At 35.3% G+C, this 17,851-nt stretch overlaps 1 protein-coding gene across 1 annotated transcript in view; it reads left to right on the top strand.

The window, feature by feature from the left end:
* UBE2U (ubiquitin conjugating enzyme E2 U) overlaps positions 1-17,851 on the top strand; it is a 41,198-nt gene continuing 23,347 nt past the window's right edge. The window contains exons 1-4 of the mRNA XM_061186485.1: positions 1-66; positions 1,580-1,661; positions 2,641-2,733; positions 13,413-13,510. Of these exons, the coding sequence (XP_061042468.1) occupies positions 1-66; positions 1,580-1,661; positions 2,641-2,733; positions 13,413-13,510 (339 nt within the window). The remainder of the gene's footprint in view (positions 67-1,579; positions 1,662-2,640; positions 2,734-13,412; positions 13,511-17,851) is intronic.

Raw genomic sequence — 17,851 nt, 5'->3', positions numbered from 1 at the left:
ATGTACAGCAGAGCTTACATCTTGCTGCAAAGAGAATTCCAAGAATTGAAGAAGAACAATTATGAGGTGAGTACTGGGAGACCTGGAGGGTGTGTTTCATTGAGTACCAATTTTTAAAAGCAGTTTAATCTGTGTTTATTCTATAAGGCATAATTTAGCTAAACATAATTTGCCCCTACAGACTTGTTTAATGAACCTATTTCAGTATAATAATCTACTTCATAATAATAACAACTATTTGTACTTCATAATAATAGTTAACAATATTGAGCACACTATGCTGAGTAATCTATAGGCATTTAAGCCCTGAATATCAGGGTCTATCAGGTAGTAAGTGACTAGTAGGTCCAGGGTTGCACTCATTAATTACAATACTATAAAATAAGTTCGTAGTGTTTTGTTTTACCTACCAGAAACCTAAGCCTCAGAAAGGTTCAGTAAATATTTGGCCGCAGGATTCCATCACAGGGTTTTCTACTACTTCCTGTCTAGTGCACTTTTTGCCAACTTCTGTCACATATAACACAGAAGCACCTTTCCCTTATAATTTTAACACAGAGGAAGGCTTTGCCCCGAATGCCACCGATGAGGTTTCAGTGTTCATAGGCTGTTCAGTGGTTGCCATAGGCTGTTTCATCGCATACAATATGGAGAATTTAAAAATGGAAGGGGCGAGGGTGTACTTATAAAGAATAGAAAGCCGTGCATAGAAAGAGGGTGTAGCATGCTTACCAACAGCTGCATAAGGTGTAGTTCAATGGCATTGCTCTGTTTCCACTCCTGCCATAGAAGTATTGCCTTAACAGGAGATGTCGGGGACGATTATTGAGTTCAACAACAAACATCCGAGAGGTATGAAAGTAACATTTGATGTGGTTTCTGCTCCACCTGAATTTTGTGGCTCTCTGTTGAAAGAAAATCTGTTGAAGGGAGAAGTGTTAGGTAAATATAGATAATGTAGATAATAGAGATGTAATGTTTATCCAGACTAGCACTTAACATACCTAATAACTATGTGGTTGCTCAGAAGTATTTATTGACTATATTTAAGTGTATTCCTCAGCATAACCAATAACCTTATTCTATGAAATACATTCTTGTCCCTCCATTGGAATAATACCTCAAGTGTAGGAAAATTTTATTTTTATATATGAGCATAATTTTAGAGTTGTGTTTTTCTTAATGAAAATTTTCTTACTTCATGCCTTATATAGCATCCATATGGTTTTTAAAATCTTTGAAGAAATGCATGCTTTCCAACTATTTCTTTCATTTTGAATTTGAGTCTTACATTGTCTATTGTCTTACATAAGCCACACATTCTAGTCTTGACCTTACTGTCCCACTTGTAATTTGCACACTACTGATTTATTTAAAATTTGCTATTGCAGGTGTTTTCTGGAATCTATCTTAACTTCTGTATAATAAGGCGATATATAACACCTTCCCAAAATCAAAAAATATTTATCAGAAAAAGAAAACGTAGAGCTTTTGGAATTCATTGTAATCTAATATCTGATTTTCCAAGCTGCAATAAATTATTTAATCTTTTTTCTGCTTTAATTTTTCTTAATTAAAGGGTATTACTGGCTTTCCTGTAAGTGAAGATATGATGCAATGGGAAGTTGATATTGAAGGTCTGCAGAATACAGTTTGGCATGGTTTGTGCTTTCAAAACCAATTTACTTTTTTAAAAGTCTGTATTATTAGGCTATTTTCTTTAAGGTTGCATTGTATAAATTTTCTAGAATTCCTAAAGTATTTACATGTTATTTTTTCATTATATGGCTTAATTTTTTGCCATTTGTCAACATGGATGGAAATTTCAGGTTTGAATTTTTCTTTATGCCCAATCTTAATGTTATCATGTTTTTAAGAAGCACACACAGGAAAGCATATCAATTGAGAATATCATCTAACAGTCTTCCATGAAATCAGAGACTAGCTAACAGAATGCCTATTGGCAGAAAAATCCCACAATTATGTCTCATGTTTTTCCTCTATGATTTTCCCACAAATTTCCATAAATCAAATTCTCAAGCAGACTAGGCCACTATAAGCTTTAATGACCACGCACTCTTACAGTTGCGGATTAACAAGATATATTTGTTTAGTGAGGTAGGGGAGAAAAACATGTAAGTGGATAATTACAATAAAATATAACATGTTCTATTATGGATTTTGAATGGAATACCGAGGAGGCAGTGATTAGTTAATTTTGCCTTGGAGAGTCAGGAACGGCTTCCCAAGGAAGTGACACTTGAGTTGGGTCCTAAAGAATGTGTGAGAATTCACCAGGTTTAGAATCAGAAGGAAATCCAGGCAGAGTAAACAGCCTGACATGAGGTGGCAAGAGAGGGTTCTGGAGCAGTGAGTTCAGTAAAGATGAGATACACAGTGAAGGGGCCGGGTGTTAGGGGGACAGAGTCAGTGGGTAGAAAGGACTGGTGGGAATGTGGCTGAAAACATGGAATTAGATTGTGAGGAGTCTAGGCATCCTATAATCCAATTTACTTATTAATACAATAAAACTCTAGGGACCTTGGGGAGGCTCAACTGTAGGAATAAACTTCAGTGTTAGGTTACAGTTAATCAGTTCAACATGACACTTTAGTAAAAATGTTTCTTTTTGTATCACAGGATCATTCTTCCAACTGAGAATAAATTTTACATCAGAGTATAATTTTGTCCCTCCGGTTGTGAAATTTAGAACAATTCCTTTTCATCCAAATGGTAAGGAAAAAATGAAATTTTTATCATCACGGGTTCTGTCCCCATTAACCTTGTTCTTTGTTAGTGTTTAATAATGTTTCTTTTTAATCACTTTGTTACGATTATAAAAGTAAGCATGCTTATAGGGGAAAATATTAAAAGGCAGAAAAAAATTATCACCTGAATTCTAATTCAGAGAGATACTCTTCTCTATATTTAACCAAATTTATTTCCTTCTTCTATGTATGCATTTTATCTACATAGTTGAGTTATTACACAAAGTTTTATATATTTTTACTTAAAATGACATAATACGTTTATTTCTGCAATATTAAACATTCTTCAAAATATAATTTTTAATGACTGAATGATAAACTTAATTCCTGTATTGTTCAATATTTTAGTTGGATCTAATTTTTTACTATAAAAATAATGCACGGACAAATTAACATTTTAGAAAGAAATAAGTTAGATTGCTACTTCAAGTCATATGCAAAGTAAATTCTTGATCGATTACAAATGCAAAAAATTTTAATGCTAAAAAGAAAATCTAATAGAACTTTTATGGGTGTGGTGAGGAAGGCTTTTCTAAAAACAACAAATCCTAGAAACCATGAGAAAAGCATGACACATTAAACTACATAAACTTTTTAAGACTTCTCTATAGCTAACAACATTATAAACAGAGATAAAAATACACTGACTTTTGCAAACTGAGGGAAAATATTTGCAATGCATAAAATAGAATATTTATAATATGTAAAGACCACTTGTGGATCAGTAAGAAAAAACAGAAAGCAACAGAAAAATGGGCAAAGGTTATAAACAAGCACTTTTTTATTTTAGAGTGGTTTTTTTTTGTATTGAAGTATAGTTGATTTACAATGTTGTGTTAGTTTCAGGTGTACAGTAAAGTGATTCTGTTATATATGTAGTCTTTTTCAGATTCTTTTCCCTTATATGTTATTACAAAATATCGAGTATAGTTCTCTGCACTATACGGTAGGTCCTTGTTGGTTATCTGTTTTATATACGGTAGTGTGTATATGTTAATCCCAAACGCCTAATTTGTCCCTCCCCCTGCTTTCCCTTTTGGTAACTGTAAGTTTGTTTTCTATGTCTATGGGTCTATTTCTGTTTTGAATATAAGTTCATTTGTACCATTTTTTTTTTAAGATTCCACATGTAAGTGATAGCACATGATATTTGTCTTTCTGTCTTGCTTACTTCACTTAGTATGATGATCTCTAGGTCCATCCACGTTGCTGCAAATGGCATTATTTCATTCTTTTTTAATGGCTGAGTAGTATTCTATTGTATATGTATGCCACATCTTCTTTATCCATTCATCTCTTGATGGACATTTAGGTTACTTCAATGTCTTGGCTCTTGTAAATAGTGCTGCAGTGAACATTGGGGTGCATGTGTCTTTTTGAATTATAGTTTTCTCTGGGTATATGCCCAGGAGTGGGATTACAGGATCATATGGTAGCTCTATTTTTAGTTTTTTAAGGAAGCAGCATACATTTCTCCATAGTTGCTGTACCAATGTACATTCCCAACAACAGTGTAGGAGGGTTCCTTTTTCTCCACACCTTCTCCAGCATTTATTGTTTGTACACTTTTTCATGATGGTCATTCTGACTGGTGTGAGGCGATACCTCAACGTAGCTTTGATTTGCATTTCTCTAATAATTAGCAATGTGGAGCAGTTTTCATGTGCATGTTGACCATATATAAGTCTTCTTTGGAGAACTGTCTATTTAGATCTCATGCCCATTTTTTGATTGGGTTGTTTGTTTTTTTGATGTTGAACTGTAGAGCTGTTTGTATACTTTTACGATTAATCCCTTTTTGCTCACATCATTTGCAAAATTTTCTCCCATTCTGTAGGTTCTCTTTTTGTTTTGCTTATGGTTTCCTTTGCTGTGCAAAAGCCTTTAAGTTTAATTAGGTCCCATTTGTTTATTTTTGTTTTTATTTCCATTACTCTAGAAGACAGATCCAAAAAGATATTACTGCGATTTATGTCAAAGAGTATTCTGCCTATGTTTTCCTCTAGGAGTTTTAGAGTATCCAGTTTTACATTAGGTCTTAATCCATTTTGACTTTATTTTTGTGTATGGTGTTAGAGAGTGTTCTAATTTCATTCTTTTACATGTAGCTGTCCAGTTTTCCAAGCACCACTTATTGAAGAGACTATCTTTTCTCCATTGTATATTCTTGACTCCTTTGTCATAGATTAATTGACCATATGTGTGTGGGTTTATTTCTGGGCTTTCTATCCTGTTCCACTGATCTGTATTTCTGTTTTTGTGCCAGTCTGATACTGTTTTGATGATTGTAGCTTTGTAGTATAGTCTGAAGTCAGGGAGCCTGGTTCCTCCACCTCTGTTTTTCTTTCTCAAGATTGCTTTGGCTATTTGGGGTCTCTTGTGATTCCATACAAATTTAAAAATTTTTTGTTCTAGTTCTGTGAAAAATGCCATTAGTAATTTGATAGGGATTGCATTAAATCTGTAGACTGCCTTGGGTAGTATAGTCATTTTCACAGTATTGATTCTTCCAGTCCAAGAACACATCTGTTTGTGTCATCTTCAATTTCTTTCATCAGCATCTTATAGTTTTCAGAGTACAGGTCTTTTGCCTCCTTAGGTAGGTTTATTCCCAGGTATTTTATCCTTTTTGATGTGATGGTAAATGGGATTATTTCCTTAGTTTCTCTCTGATATTTCATTGTTAGTGAATAGAAATGCAACAGATTTCTGTGTATACATTTTGTATCCTGCAACTTTACTGAATTCATTGATGAGCTCTAGTAGTTTTCTGGTAGTGTCTTTAGGATTTTTTATGTATAGCATCATGTCATCTGCAAACAGTGACAGTTTTACTTCTTCTTTTCCAATTTGTATTCCTTTTATTTCTTTTTTTTTTTTTTTTTTTTAAAGATTTATTTATTGATTGATTGATTGCTATGTTGGGTCTTTGTTTCTGTGCTAGGGCTTTCTGTAGTTGCGGCAAGCGGGGGCCACTCTTCATCGCGGTGCGCGGGCCTCTCACTATTGTGGCCTCTCTTTTTGCAGAGCACAGGCTCCAGACGCGCAGGCTCAGTAGTTGTGGCTCACGGGCTTAGTTGCTCCGCGGCATGTGGGATCTTCCCAGACCAGGACGCGAACCCGTGTCCCCTGCATTAGCAGGAAGATTCTCAACCTCTGCGCCACCAGGGAAGCCCCCTTTTATTTCTTTTTCTTCTCTGATTGTCGTGGCTAGAACTTCCAAAACTGTGTTGACTAAAAGTGGTGAGAGTGGACATCCTTGTCTTGTTCCTGATCTTAGAGGAAATGCTTTCAGCTTTTCACCGCTGAGTATGATGTTAGCTGTGGGTTTGTTATATATGGCCATTATTATGTTGAGGTAGGTTCCCTCTATGCCCACTTTATAGAGAGTTTTTATCATAATTCGATGTTGAATTTTATCAAAAGCTTTTGCTGCATCTATTGGTATGATTATATGGTTTTTATTCTTCAATTTGTTGATGTGGTGTATCACACTGAATGATTTGTGGATATTGAAAAATCCTTGCATCCCTGGGATAAATCCCACTTGATCCGGTGTATAATCTTTTTAATGTATTGTTGGATTCAATTTGCCAGTATTTTGTTAAGGATTTTTGCATCTAGGTTCATCAGTGACATTGGCCTGTAATTTTCTTTTTTTGTGAAATCTTTGCCTGGTTTTGGTGTCACAGTGATGGTGGCCTCATAGAATGAGTTTGGAAGTATCCCTTCCTCTGCAATTTTTGGAATAGTTTCAAAAGGAAAGGTGTTAACTCTTCTGTAACTGTTTAATAGACTTTGCCTGTGAAGCCATCTGGTCCTGGACTTTTGTTTGTTGGGAGTTTTTTAAATTAATTAATTAATTATTTATTTATTTTATGGCTGTGTTGGGTCTTCGTTTCTGTGTGAGGGCTTTCTCTAGTTGCGGCAAGTGGGGGCCACTCTTCATCGTGGTGCACGGGCCTCTCACTATCGCGGCCTCTCTTGTTGCGGAGCACAGGCTCCAGACATGCAGGCTCAGTAATTGTGCCTCACGGGCCTAGTTGCTCTGCGGCGTGTGGGATCTTCCCAGACCAGGGCTCGAACCCGTGTCCCCTGCATTGGCAGGCAGATTCTCAACCACTGCGCCGCCAGGGAAGCCCTGTTGGGAGTTTTTAAGTCACAGTTTCAATTTCAGTACTTGTAATTGGTCTGTTAATATTTTCTATTTCTTCCTGGTTCAGTCTTGGGAGATTGTACCTTTCTGAGATTTGTTCGTTTCTTCTAGGTTGTCCATTTTATTGGCGTATAGATGCTTGTAGTAGTCTCTTATGGTCCTTTGTATTGCTGTGGTGTCGGTTGTAACTTCTCCTTTTTCATTTCTGATTTTATTGATTTGGGCCCTCTCCCTTTTTTCTTGATGAGTCTGACTAAAGGTTTATCCATTTTGTTTATCTTTTCAAAGAACCAGATTTTAGTTTCATTGATCTTTTCTATTGTTTTCTTAGTTACTATTCCATTTATTTCTGCTCTGATCTTTATGATTTCTTTCCTTCTGCTAACTTCGAGTTTTGTTTGTTCTTCTTTCTTTAGTTGCTTTAGGTGTAAGGTTAGGTTGTTTATTTGAGATTTTTCTTGTTTCCTGAGCTCAGGTTGTATCACTGTAAATTTCCCTCTTAGAACTGTTTTTGCTACATTCCATAGGTTTTGGATCATTGTGTTTTTCGTTTTCATTTGTCTCTAGGTACTTTTTTGATTTCCTCTTTGATTTCTTCAGTGATCCATTAGTTGTTTAGTAGAATATTGTTTAGCCTCCACATGTTTATGTTTTTTTGAAGTTATTTTCTTGTAGTTGATTTCTAATCTCATAGTCTTGTGGTCGAAAAAGATGCTTGATATGATTTCAGTTTTCTTAAATTTACCAAGACTTGCTTTGTGCCCCAGCAAGTGATCTATCCTGGAGATGGTTCCATGTGTACTTGAAAAGACTGTGTATTCTGCTGCTTTCAGATGGAATGCTCTATAAATATCAATTAAGTCCATCCGGTCTAATGTGTCATTTAAGGCCTGTGTTTCCTTATTGATTTTCTATCTGGATGATCTGTCCATTTATGTAAGTGGGGTGTTAAGCTCTCCCACTATTATTATGTTACCGTCAAGTTCTCCTTTTATGTCTGTTAACATTTGCCTTATATATTGAGGTGCTCCTGTGTTGGATGCATATATATATATATATACAATTGTTATATCTTCTTCTTGGATTGTTCCTTTGGTCATTATGTACTGTCCTTCTTTGTCTCTTATAACAGTCTTTATTTTAAAGTCTATTTTGTCTGATATAAGTATTGCAACTCCAACTTTCTTTTGATTTCCATTTGCATGGAATACCTTTTTCCATCCCCTCATTTTCAGTCTGTATGAGTCTCTAGATCTGAAGTGAGTCTCTTATAGACAGCATACATTTGAGTCTTGTTTTTGTACCCATTCAGCCAGTCTGTGTCTTTTGGCTGGAGCACTTAATCCATTTACATTTAAGGTAATTATCAGTATGTATGTTCTTATTGTCATTTTGTTAATTGTTTTGCATTTGTTTTTATAGGTCTTCTTTCTTCCTTTCCTCTTTTTTTTTTAATATTTTATTGAAGTATAGTTGATTTAAATGTTGTATTAATTTCTGCTGTACAGCAAAGTTATTCAGTTATGCATTTATATATTCTTTTGCTTACTGTTTTCTATTATGGTTTATCACAGGATATTGAATATAGTTCCCAGTGCTATACAATAGGACCTTGTTCTTTATTTTCTTTCTTCTTTTGTTCTCTTCCCTTGTGATTTGATTATCTTTAGTGTTATGTTTGGTTATCTTATTTTTTGTATATACATATATTATAGATTTTTGGTTTGTGGTTCCATGAGGTTTCGATATAGTATTCTATACATATACATGATTATTTTAAGTTGCTGATCTCCTAATTTCAAATGCATTTCAAATATCTTGCATTTGTACTCTTCTTCTCTCATGATTACTAGTTTAGATATCATATTTGTGTGTGGATGATTTCCTATCTTTACTGTATGTTTGCCTTTATGGGTGAGCTTTCCCATTTTGTAATTTTCTTGTTTCTAGTTGTGGTCTTTTCTTTTCCACCTAGAGAAGTTTCTTTAGGATTTGTTTTAAACCTGGTTTGGTGGTACTGAATTCTTTTAGCTTTTGCTTGTCCGTAAAGCTTTTGATTTCTCAGTCAAATCTGAACAAGAGCCTTGCTGGGTAGAATATTCTTGGTTGTAGGTTTTCCCCTTTCATCACTTTAAATATATTGTGCCACTCCCTTCTGGCCTGCAGAGCTTCTGCTGAAAAGTCAGCTCATAACCTTATGGGGATTCCCTTGTTGCTTTTAATATTTTCTCTTTATCTTTAATTTTGGTCAGTTTGATTACTATGTGTCTTGGTGTATTTCTCCTTGAGTTAATCCTGTATGGGCCTCTGCACTTCCTGGACTTGGGTGCTGTTTCCTTTCCCATATTAGGGAAGTTTTCAGTTGTTATCTCTTCAAATATTTTCTCAGTCCCTTATTCTCTCTCTTCTTCTAGGACCCCTATAATGCGAATGTTGGTGCGTTTGACATTGTCCTAGAGGTCTCTTAAACTGTCCTCATTTCTTTTCATTCTTTTTTCTTTATTCTGTTCTGCGGCAGTGACTTCCACCACTCTGTCTTCCAGCTCACTTATGTGTTCTTCTGCCTCATTTATTCTGCTATTGATTCCTTCTAGTGTATTTTCCATTTCAATTATTGTATTCTTCAATACAATATTGTATTCTTCTTGGTTGTTCTTTATATTTTCTAATTCTTTGTTAAAACCTTCCTGTAACTTCTCACTCTGTGCATCCATTCTTTTCCTGAGCTCTTGGATTGTCTTTGTGATCATTACTCTGAACTCTTCCTTGTGTAGATTGCCTATCTCCATGTCACTTAATTCTTCTTCTGGGGTTTTATCTTTTGCTTTCATCTGGAACCTCTTCCTCTGCTGTCTCATTTTGTCTAAATTTCTATTTCTATTTTTGTGTATGTGGAAGGTTGGTTATGTTTCTCGACCTTGAAGAAGTGGCCCTCTGTAAGGGATGTCTTTTGTGTCCCAGAAGTACACTCCCCTCTTGTCTTCCAAGGGCCAGGGACCAGCTGGTCCCAGGGTAGTTTCTGACTTGCATTTGTGGACTCAGTTCCGCAGGCTGCCGGATCATTGTTTTCTTGTTTCTGGTGTCCACCCCCTGGTGGGTGAGGCTGTTGATGGACACTTGGATTGCTTCTGTATCTTGGCTATTGTAAATAGTGCTGCTGTGAATATTGGGGTGCATGTATCTTTTTGAATTAGTGTTTTCATTTTTTCTGGATATATACCCAGGAGTAGAATTGCTGGATCATATGGTTGGTCTGTTTTTAGTTTTGTGAGGAACCATCGTACTGTTTCCATAGTGGCTGTACCAATTTACATTCCCACCAACAGTGTATAAGGGTTCCCTTTTCTTTTCTTTTTTTTAAATAAATTTATTTATTTATTTATTTATTTTTGGCTGTGTTGGGTCTTCGTTTCTGTGTGAGGGCTTTCTCCAGTTGCGGCAAGTGGGGGCCACTCTTCATCGTGGTGCACGGGCCTCTCACTATCGCGGCCTCTCTTGTTGCGGAGCACAGGCTCCAGACGCACAGGCTCAGTAATTGTGGCTCACGGGCCCAGTTGCTCCGCGGCATGTGGGATCTTCCCAGACCAGGGCTCGAACCCGTGTCCCCTGCATTGGCAGGCAGACTCTCAACCACTGCGCCACCAGGGAAGCCCAAGGGTTCCCTTTTCTCCACATCCTTGCCAACATTTATGATTTGTAGACTTGATGATAGCCATTCTGACAGATGTGAGGTGATATCTTGTTGTTTTGATTTGCATTTCTCTAATAATTAGTGATTTGAATATCTTTTCATGTGCCTGTTAGCCATTTGTATGTCTTCTTTGAAAAGATGTCTGTTCAGGTCTTCTGCCCATTTTTTGATTGCTTTGTTTGTTTTTGATATTGAATCATGTGAACTGTTTGTATATTGTAGGTATTAACCCCTTGTTGGTAGCATCATTTGCAAATATTTTCTCTGATTCCGTAGGTTGTCTTTTCATTTTGTCAGTGGTTTCCTTTGCTATGCAAAAGCTTTTAAGTTTAATTAGGTCCCATTTGTTTATTTTTGCTCTTATTTCTTTTGCTTTAGGAGACCGATCCAAGAAAATATTATTATAATTTATTTCAAAGAGTATTCCACCAATGTTCTCTTGTAGGAGTTTTATGGTTTCTGGTCTTACATTTAGCTCTTTAAACCATCTTGAATTTAATTTGTATACGGTGTGAGGGAATGTTCTAATCTCATTGTTTTGCATGTGGCTACCCAGTTTTCCCAGCACCACTTGTTGAAGAAACTGTCTTTTCTCCATTGTATATTCTTGCCTCCTTTGTTGTAGATGAATTGACCATAGTGCACGGATTTATTTTTGGGCTCTCTGTTCTGTTCCATTGATTTATGTGTCTGTTTTTGTGTCAATACCATGATGTTTTGATTACTGTAGCTTTCTAGTATAGTCTAAAGTCTTGGAGGGTTATACTTCCAGCTTTGTTCTTTTTTCTCAAGATTGCTTTGTGGCTCCATATGAATTTTAGGATTATTTGTTCTAGTTCTGTGAAAAATGTCCAGGGTATTTTGATAGGGATTGCATTAAATCTGCAGATTGCTTTGGGTAGTATGGCCATTTTAACAATATTAATTCTTCCAAGCCAAGGACATGGGATATTATTCCATTTCTTTGAATCATCTTCATTTAACTTCATCAGTGTTTCATAGTTTTCAGGGTATTGGTCCTTCACCTCTTTGGTTAAATTTATTTCTAGGGGTTTTTCTTGCTGCTATTTTAAATGGGATTTTTTTTCTTTTTTACTTTCTCTTTCTGGTATTTCATCATCAGTGTATAGAAATGCAATAGATTTCTGTATATTAATCTTTTATCCTGCAACCTTGCCGAATTCATTTACTAGTTCTAATAGTTTTGGGGTGGAGACTTTAGGGATCTATATAAAGAATATGCTTAATATTCTTATTAGTATTTAATTAATAAAGATTTTGTTTCCAGCAACAATGTTAGAAATAGGGAAAAGAGAAATAACTCCAATGTCCATTAATATAGGAATTTTTAAGTAAAATATCTTACAGCTATATACATTGCTTTTAAACATAACAAGGAAGATATATGAAGACTTTACTCTTTGGTCATTCTTGTGCCCTAGAATCTTCACTACCTGGCATATTGTTAGTGCTCAAATATTTTTTGAATAAACATGTCCAGAAATATGTTCTCAATTTACTATTAAATGAAAAAATACTTTGAAGAATAAAATGTAAAATATAATTCTATTTAATAAAAAAACCCAAAAACTACACACACACACACACACACACACGTGTGTGTGTGTGTGTGTGTGTGTATTTTTTTCCAAATACTGACTTAGTTAATTAACTGTGTTAGGGCATAGGCCAACCTTTCATATATCTTTCCAATTTATATATTGATGTAATGGAACAAAGCTGGCAGGGAAGTTTTGCCATCCTCAATGTGTGGGTTCCATTTCTGGACCTAAGACATTTACTCTGTCACTATTTCCAGCCAGTGGTAAAGGGAGAGAAAAAGAGAAGAGGGCAGAACAGCTTCCTTAAGAAAATATGATCCAGAAGGTGCACACTTTACTTCTGCCGATGTCTCATGATTAAGACTTAGTCACACGGCCACATCTTGTTAGAGGAAAGGCTGGGAAAATGTGGGCAACTATGTATTCATCTAAAACCACATGGGGGAATGGGGATGGGCAGAAATTAAGTTTCTTATTATAGAGAGAAGAAATGGAGGAAAGGAAGAGCAAATACTGGAGGACCATGAATAGTGTGCACAAAACTTTTTATACCATCATCTTTTCTTTCACCACTGAGTCATAATTTCACTTGTAACTTACAACAGTTTTAATACCAACTAGGATTTGTTTCTAAATTCTTTTATCGCATTGTTCACTCAAATCTTGTGTCCATTGTGCTGTTACAATTATTGTAGTTTTACAATACAATGTACCGAATCAAACACCCCTCTTTTCACCTTTTCAAAATTTTCTTCCCAGGTCTTACCTTTGTATTGCAAGATTTTTCTGTTGGAATATAAATGTTTTTCTTATTCATTTACAAAAATTATTTATACATTAATAAAAGTATTATGAATAATGATAGCTATCATTTTTTGAGGATCCACTATGTGCCAGGTACTCTATTAAGGGCTTTATTTTTTAAATTCTTTTCAGTGAAAGTAGGTACTTCAATCATATCCCCATTTCATATACTAAGCAAGTGAGACCTAGAGAGGTAAAGTTAATTGCTCAACGTCACACAGCTGATAAGTGGAGGGGTCAACTGTCAAATCTGTGTGTCTGACACCAAAATCCGTGCTCTAACAGCTGCTTGTATTAAGTGTCTGTCACATTCAATGCAAATGATTTTCCTGCTTTGTCATTTGCTTTCTAACTTTGCTGTGACATGTTGATGTTCATAAGTTTTAAATAATAATTTTATGTATTAATATTAATGTATTATTTTAATACAGTAGACCCACATACTGGCCGTCCCTGCATAGATTTTTTGGACAACACTCATAAGTGGAATAGAAGCTATACATTGAGCAGCATCTTACTTACCCTCCAGGTAAGAACAGATTAATATAATGCTGTCTTTAATACTTTTAATTACCCCAATTACTCAAAGTATAATGAATAAAATGTACAATGCATAGTTAAATGTTTAAAGGATTTGAGTAAGCTTATATAAATCAATAACATTTCTACATCAAGACTGTAAAATGGAACTTGAATTATAAAAACTATTATTTTTAAAGTGAAATCGATAGATTAGGCCCTTCCCAACCAAAGAATATGTATTTTATAAAAGAAGAAAAGAACTGTTTGGATGGTTTCAACTCTGGAAATACAGTCTTAGGTTTGCTTTTGGCTCCTAACTTCACTTTATCATGTTGAACAGGCCTTTTGGATCTTTCCACATTCATGAACCTTGCCTTCCTCCGAGAGGTGAATCGAGTGACTACCATGTAAAATGTTCAGCTTTATCCTTTGTTTCTGACAGTACTAGAGACCTGCTTTTATAAGCTTTCATATCAAACCCAGTGAACAATTAAACCAGGAATTTCCTCCTCTCCTCAATAGATGCCTGTTTCTAGAATGTACCCTTCACCTCCTAGATCCATGGTCTTTAGAAGCATGCCTCAGTGTTGTGTTATTCCCGACCCTCAAAGAGCCTCCCTTCTCATCCTGAAATGCTAAGATAAATGATTTGAGTGGCACTTGCTTTGACCACTTACATCTGGCTCAGCGAGATTCTATCCACTAGATTCTGTCCACGATATTCTATCTATTTATCATTGATAATATGTGGAGATAAACTATTAAATTTTGATCATCTGGAACACCTGGAGAATAAAGTATTCTGGCTTCATTGAATTTTCTCTGTAACATAGAATTATAACACAAATTTCATCTCTCCCATTTCTTGTTTTTGAAAATAAAATAAAACTAATCATTAACTTTCTGTCTAGTCATCTTAGTATGCTGAGTAAAATTTAATATTTTTAAAAATTCAATGTTCAATTTATTTATTCATTCATTCTACAAATATGTGTTGAGCATATATAGCAGTGCCAGGCCATGTTGGGAGAGAGATTGGAGCAAAAACTTTGAGGAAGTAAGTGAGCATGTTGTGCAGAGATTTGTGGTTGATCTTTTGGATTCCTTCAAACTGAGTCATCCTATCTCTTCCACCTAAATAGGATTGGCCTTAAAAATAATAAAAATGAATGTTCTCAGGAATGTAATGAGTGAGGGCAAACCAGAATGAAATGGTGAAAATTTTGAATAGCAGAATAATTTAATAAAAGGTACATTGGGGGCTGTAAGTTTAGATAGCTTGGCTTCACATCTTGGTTCTGCCACTTAATACCTTTGCACTGTTGGACAAGTTTCTTTACTTCTCTTTGCCTCAGTTTCTTCATCAGTAAAATGGGGCTGTTAGTAGCTACCTCATATAACTTGTGAGGACTAAATGAATAAATACATGTAAAGTACTTAGAACCATGAGTTGTCCAAGAAAAGAATTCAATAAAATCTAGTTAATATTTTGATTGTTCTTAGTTTTAACCTGTAATACAAAATGACAACAAAGTGTTGACAAATATATCATGGAAAGCCAGTAGATTACACAGTTGTTTTTATTTTTCAAATAGATTTATAAAACAAATATGCCCACATTAGAGAAGATTTTTAAGATAGTAGAAAGGAAAAGAAAATCACTGGTAATCATAAAGAAAATTCCTTACCCTATTGTTATTAGCACTTTCTTCTAATTTTGTCTCCTGTGTTTTGGTTTTAAATCTTCAGTTCCACATTTCCTGCAGGGTCAAGCCCAAATTCTGTTGCCTGACAAATGATGATCTACTTCTCACACCTCGGCTTTAACTCTCCCAAACACACTGTGGGATCCCGCTCCTATTGATATCTTCTTTTTTTTTTTTTTTTCCCACTCACAGTGCTTGGTTCAATTCAGGTTAAAAAGCATTTATAGAGTTCTAAACTCTAAAGTTACAAACCCAAGTCAGTCTTGCACTTTAAAAAGTGCTCAGTCCAGTTCCCCATCTGACTAGCAACCCATTTTATTCCCTCTTTCTCAGTCTGTTTAGCAAGCAGCTGCTCACATTGTAAGAGTCGTGTCAAAAGAGCCCTCCTCTGCAATGCCTTTCCTGATTTCCTTTCCTAGGTGAAATTGATGGCTTTGGTTTTGGGGGGAAGGAGGTTTTCTTTGCAAAGTGGTACCCTAAGCAAATCTCTATGAGAGCACTATAATGCTCTAATGCATATACTGTTTCCTTATCTGTCTTCCCCTATTGGACTATAAGCTCCCTGAGGTCAGGAAACAAGTCTAATTTGTGTGATAGGTACTAAGTAACATGATTGAAGCAACGAATCTGAATTTTTACATCGTTGCAATGATGGTATATATGTTCAAATTATATAGCCTATTTCTTTTTCACTTAACATTTTATCTCAAGTAATTTCCAGATTGCTACAATTAATATTTTAATGGCTATTTAATAGTACCTGGAAGGTCAGTGCTGCCCAATAGAACTTTCCGTGCTTACGGAAATGTTCAGTATCTGTGCTGTTCGATATAGTAGCCTCTAGTCTCATGTTCTACTGAGCACTTGAAATGTGGCTACTGTAACTGAGGAACTGAGTTTTTCATTTTATTTAAGTAATTTAAATTTAGATTGCTTTCTGACTACTACCTTTTGAATAACAGGTGAGACACATTTGTAATTATCACATTGTTATACAAGGGGGTGGTACTTGAAATGGTGTTTAAAATATTTTAAAGTCTAAATATGCTAATCATCTCCTCCTAAAATTTTTATAATCTTGATTTCTTTGAAAACTTGTACTTCCATATACAACGCAAAAGTAAGTACCAACACTCATCCACAGAAGAAATTCCAATTTCATGGGCTATAACTAATTGGATATTACAAAATGTACCCACTGGTACAGTTGTTTATTGATGCTTCAGATTTTTGTATTTATCCTCCAGATGGCTTTTTATATTATTTCATACTATCACATGGTGACTTTAAAAGTTGGACTGTTATTTTATTTTTTTACTATTTTAGCAGGGTGTCTGATTTGTATATTTTAATTATTCCTTACATTCTAGTTCTTAAAAAATCATTAAATATACTTAATAGCTTGTGTATATATTATATGAAAAGGTCTTAGGCACAGTGGTCAATGCAAAGACTATTGAATAAACTTTACCAGATGTGCCTCTCTGAGTAAGATTATCTCTCCAGCCAAAGAGCAAAAGCTTGCTCATGAAGAAAAGTTTCATCTGCTTCCCACCCACTTTGAAAGATATACTGCAATCCTTATTTAAGCAATTATAATATTCTGGAAAATATAGCCCAATGTGTTTTCCAAATAGGAAAAAAAAATAAAAAACCAGCAGAAAATTCTTGTTGGTTTTGAAATATCAGATGTCAGATTACTGCTTTTATTAGTGAAAGATTGCCATCATTTCCATGACTCTTAAGCCACAGTAATCCACTCTGACCTGTATCTACACTTAAGACATTCTGGTCGTTATTCTTTTGGCTATATTTTATTACCTAATTTGTATGTTATAATGTAAGATTCAATATACTGAATTATTGAATAAATTTTTCAAATTTGGGCTAATATTAGTTTTGAGATGCCAGATAAACAAGATCATGGTCTAGCAGAACTATTAAGTTTTGGTTACTACTGGTCACCTATTTTGTCCAGATGTGCAAATACTATTGTAGGCAGAATTTTGAAGATGTCCCCCAAGACTCCCATTCTCTGGTTACTCAAACACTAATCTAGGTGTGAAGGAACTTTGCAGATGGAACTATGGTTACTAATCAGCTCACCTTAAAATAGAAAGGTTATTCCTGAAATATGCAGGGGGGCCCAAAGTAATCACATGAGCCCTTAACAACAGAAACAGAAGACAGAAGAGTCACTCAGAGAAATGCAGTAAAGACAGAGAAAGGATATGACAGGAGGGGAGCAAACACAAGAAAGATTTTTCACACCTTTGCCTCTGACACGTAGGGGTCCAAGTGTAAGGACTGGCGAGAGACATCTCAGGGTTGAGGGTAGCCCCCAGTTAATCACCAGGAAAGAAACGGGAAACTCAGTTCTACAAATACTGAATTCAGGAACTGAATTCAGCTAACAGACAGCCTGAATGAGTCGGGAGGCATGTTCTTCCCAGAGCCTCTGGTAAGAGCCCAGCCAACCGACAACTTGATTTCAGTCTTGTTCAGTCTGAAAAAGAAAAACCAGCCCAATCAACCCCGACTTCCTACTTGTAGAAATGTGAGATAATAAATTTGTGTTGATTTAGTTGCTAAATTTGTGGTAATTTGTTATAGCAGCAATAGAAAACTACTACAGATACCAA

The sequence above is a fragment of the Eubalaena glacialis genome, chromosome 3 (assembly GCF_028564815.1).
Source record: "Eubalaena glacialis isolate mEubGla1 chromosome 3, mEubGla1.1.hap2.+ XY, whole genome shotgun sequence".
NCBI lineage: Eukaryota > Metazoa > Chordata > Mammalia > Artiodactyla > Balaenidae > Eubalaena > Eubalaena glacialis.
The sequence above is the reverse complement of the archived record's forward strand: the minus strand, read 5'-3'. Positions and strand labels throughout refer to the sequence as shown.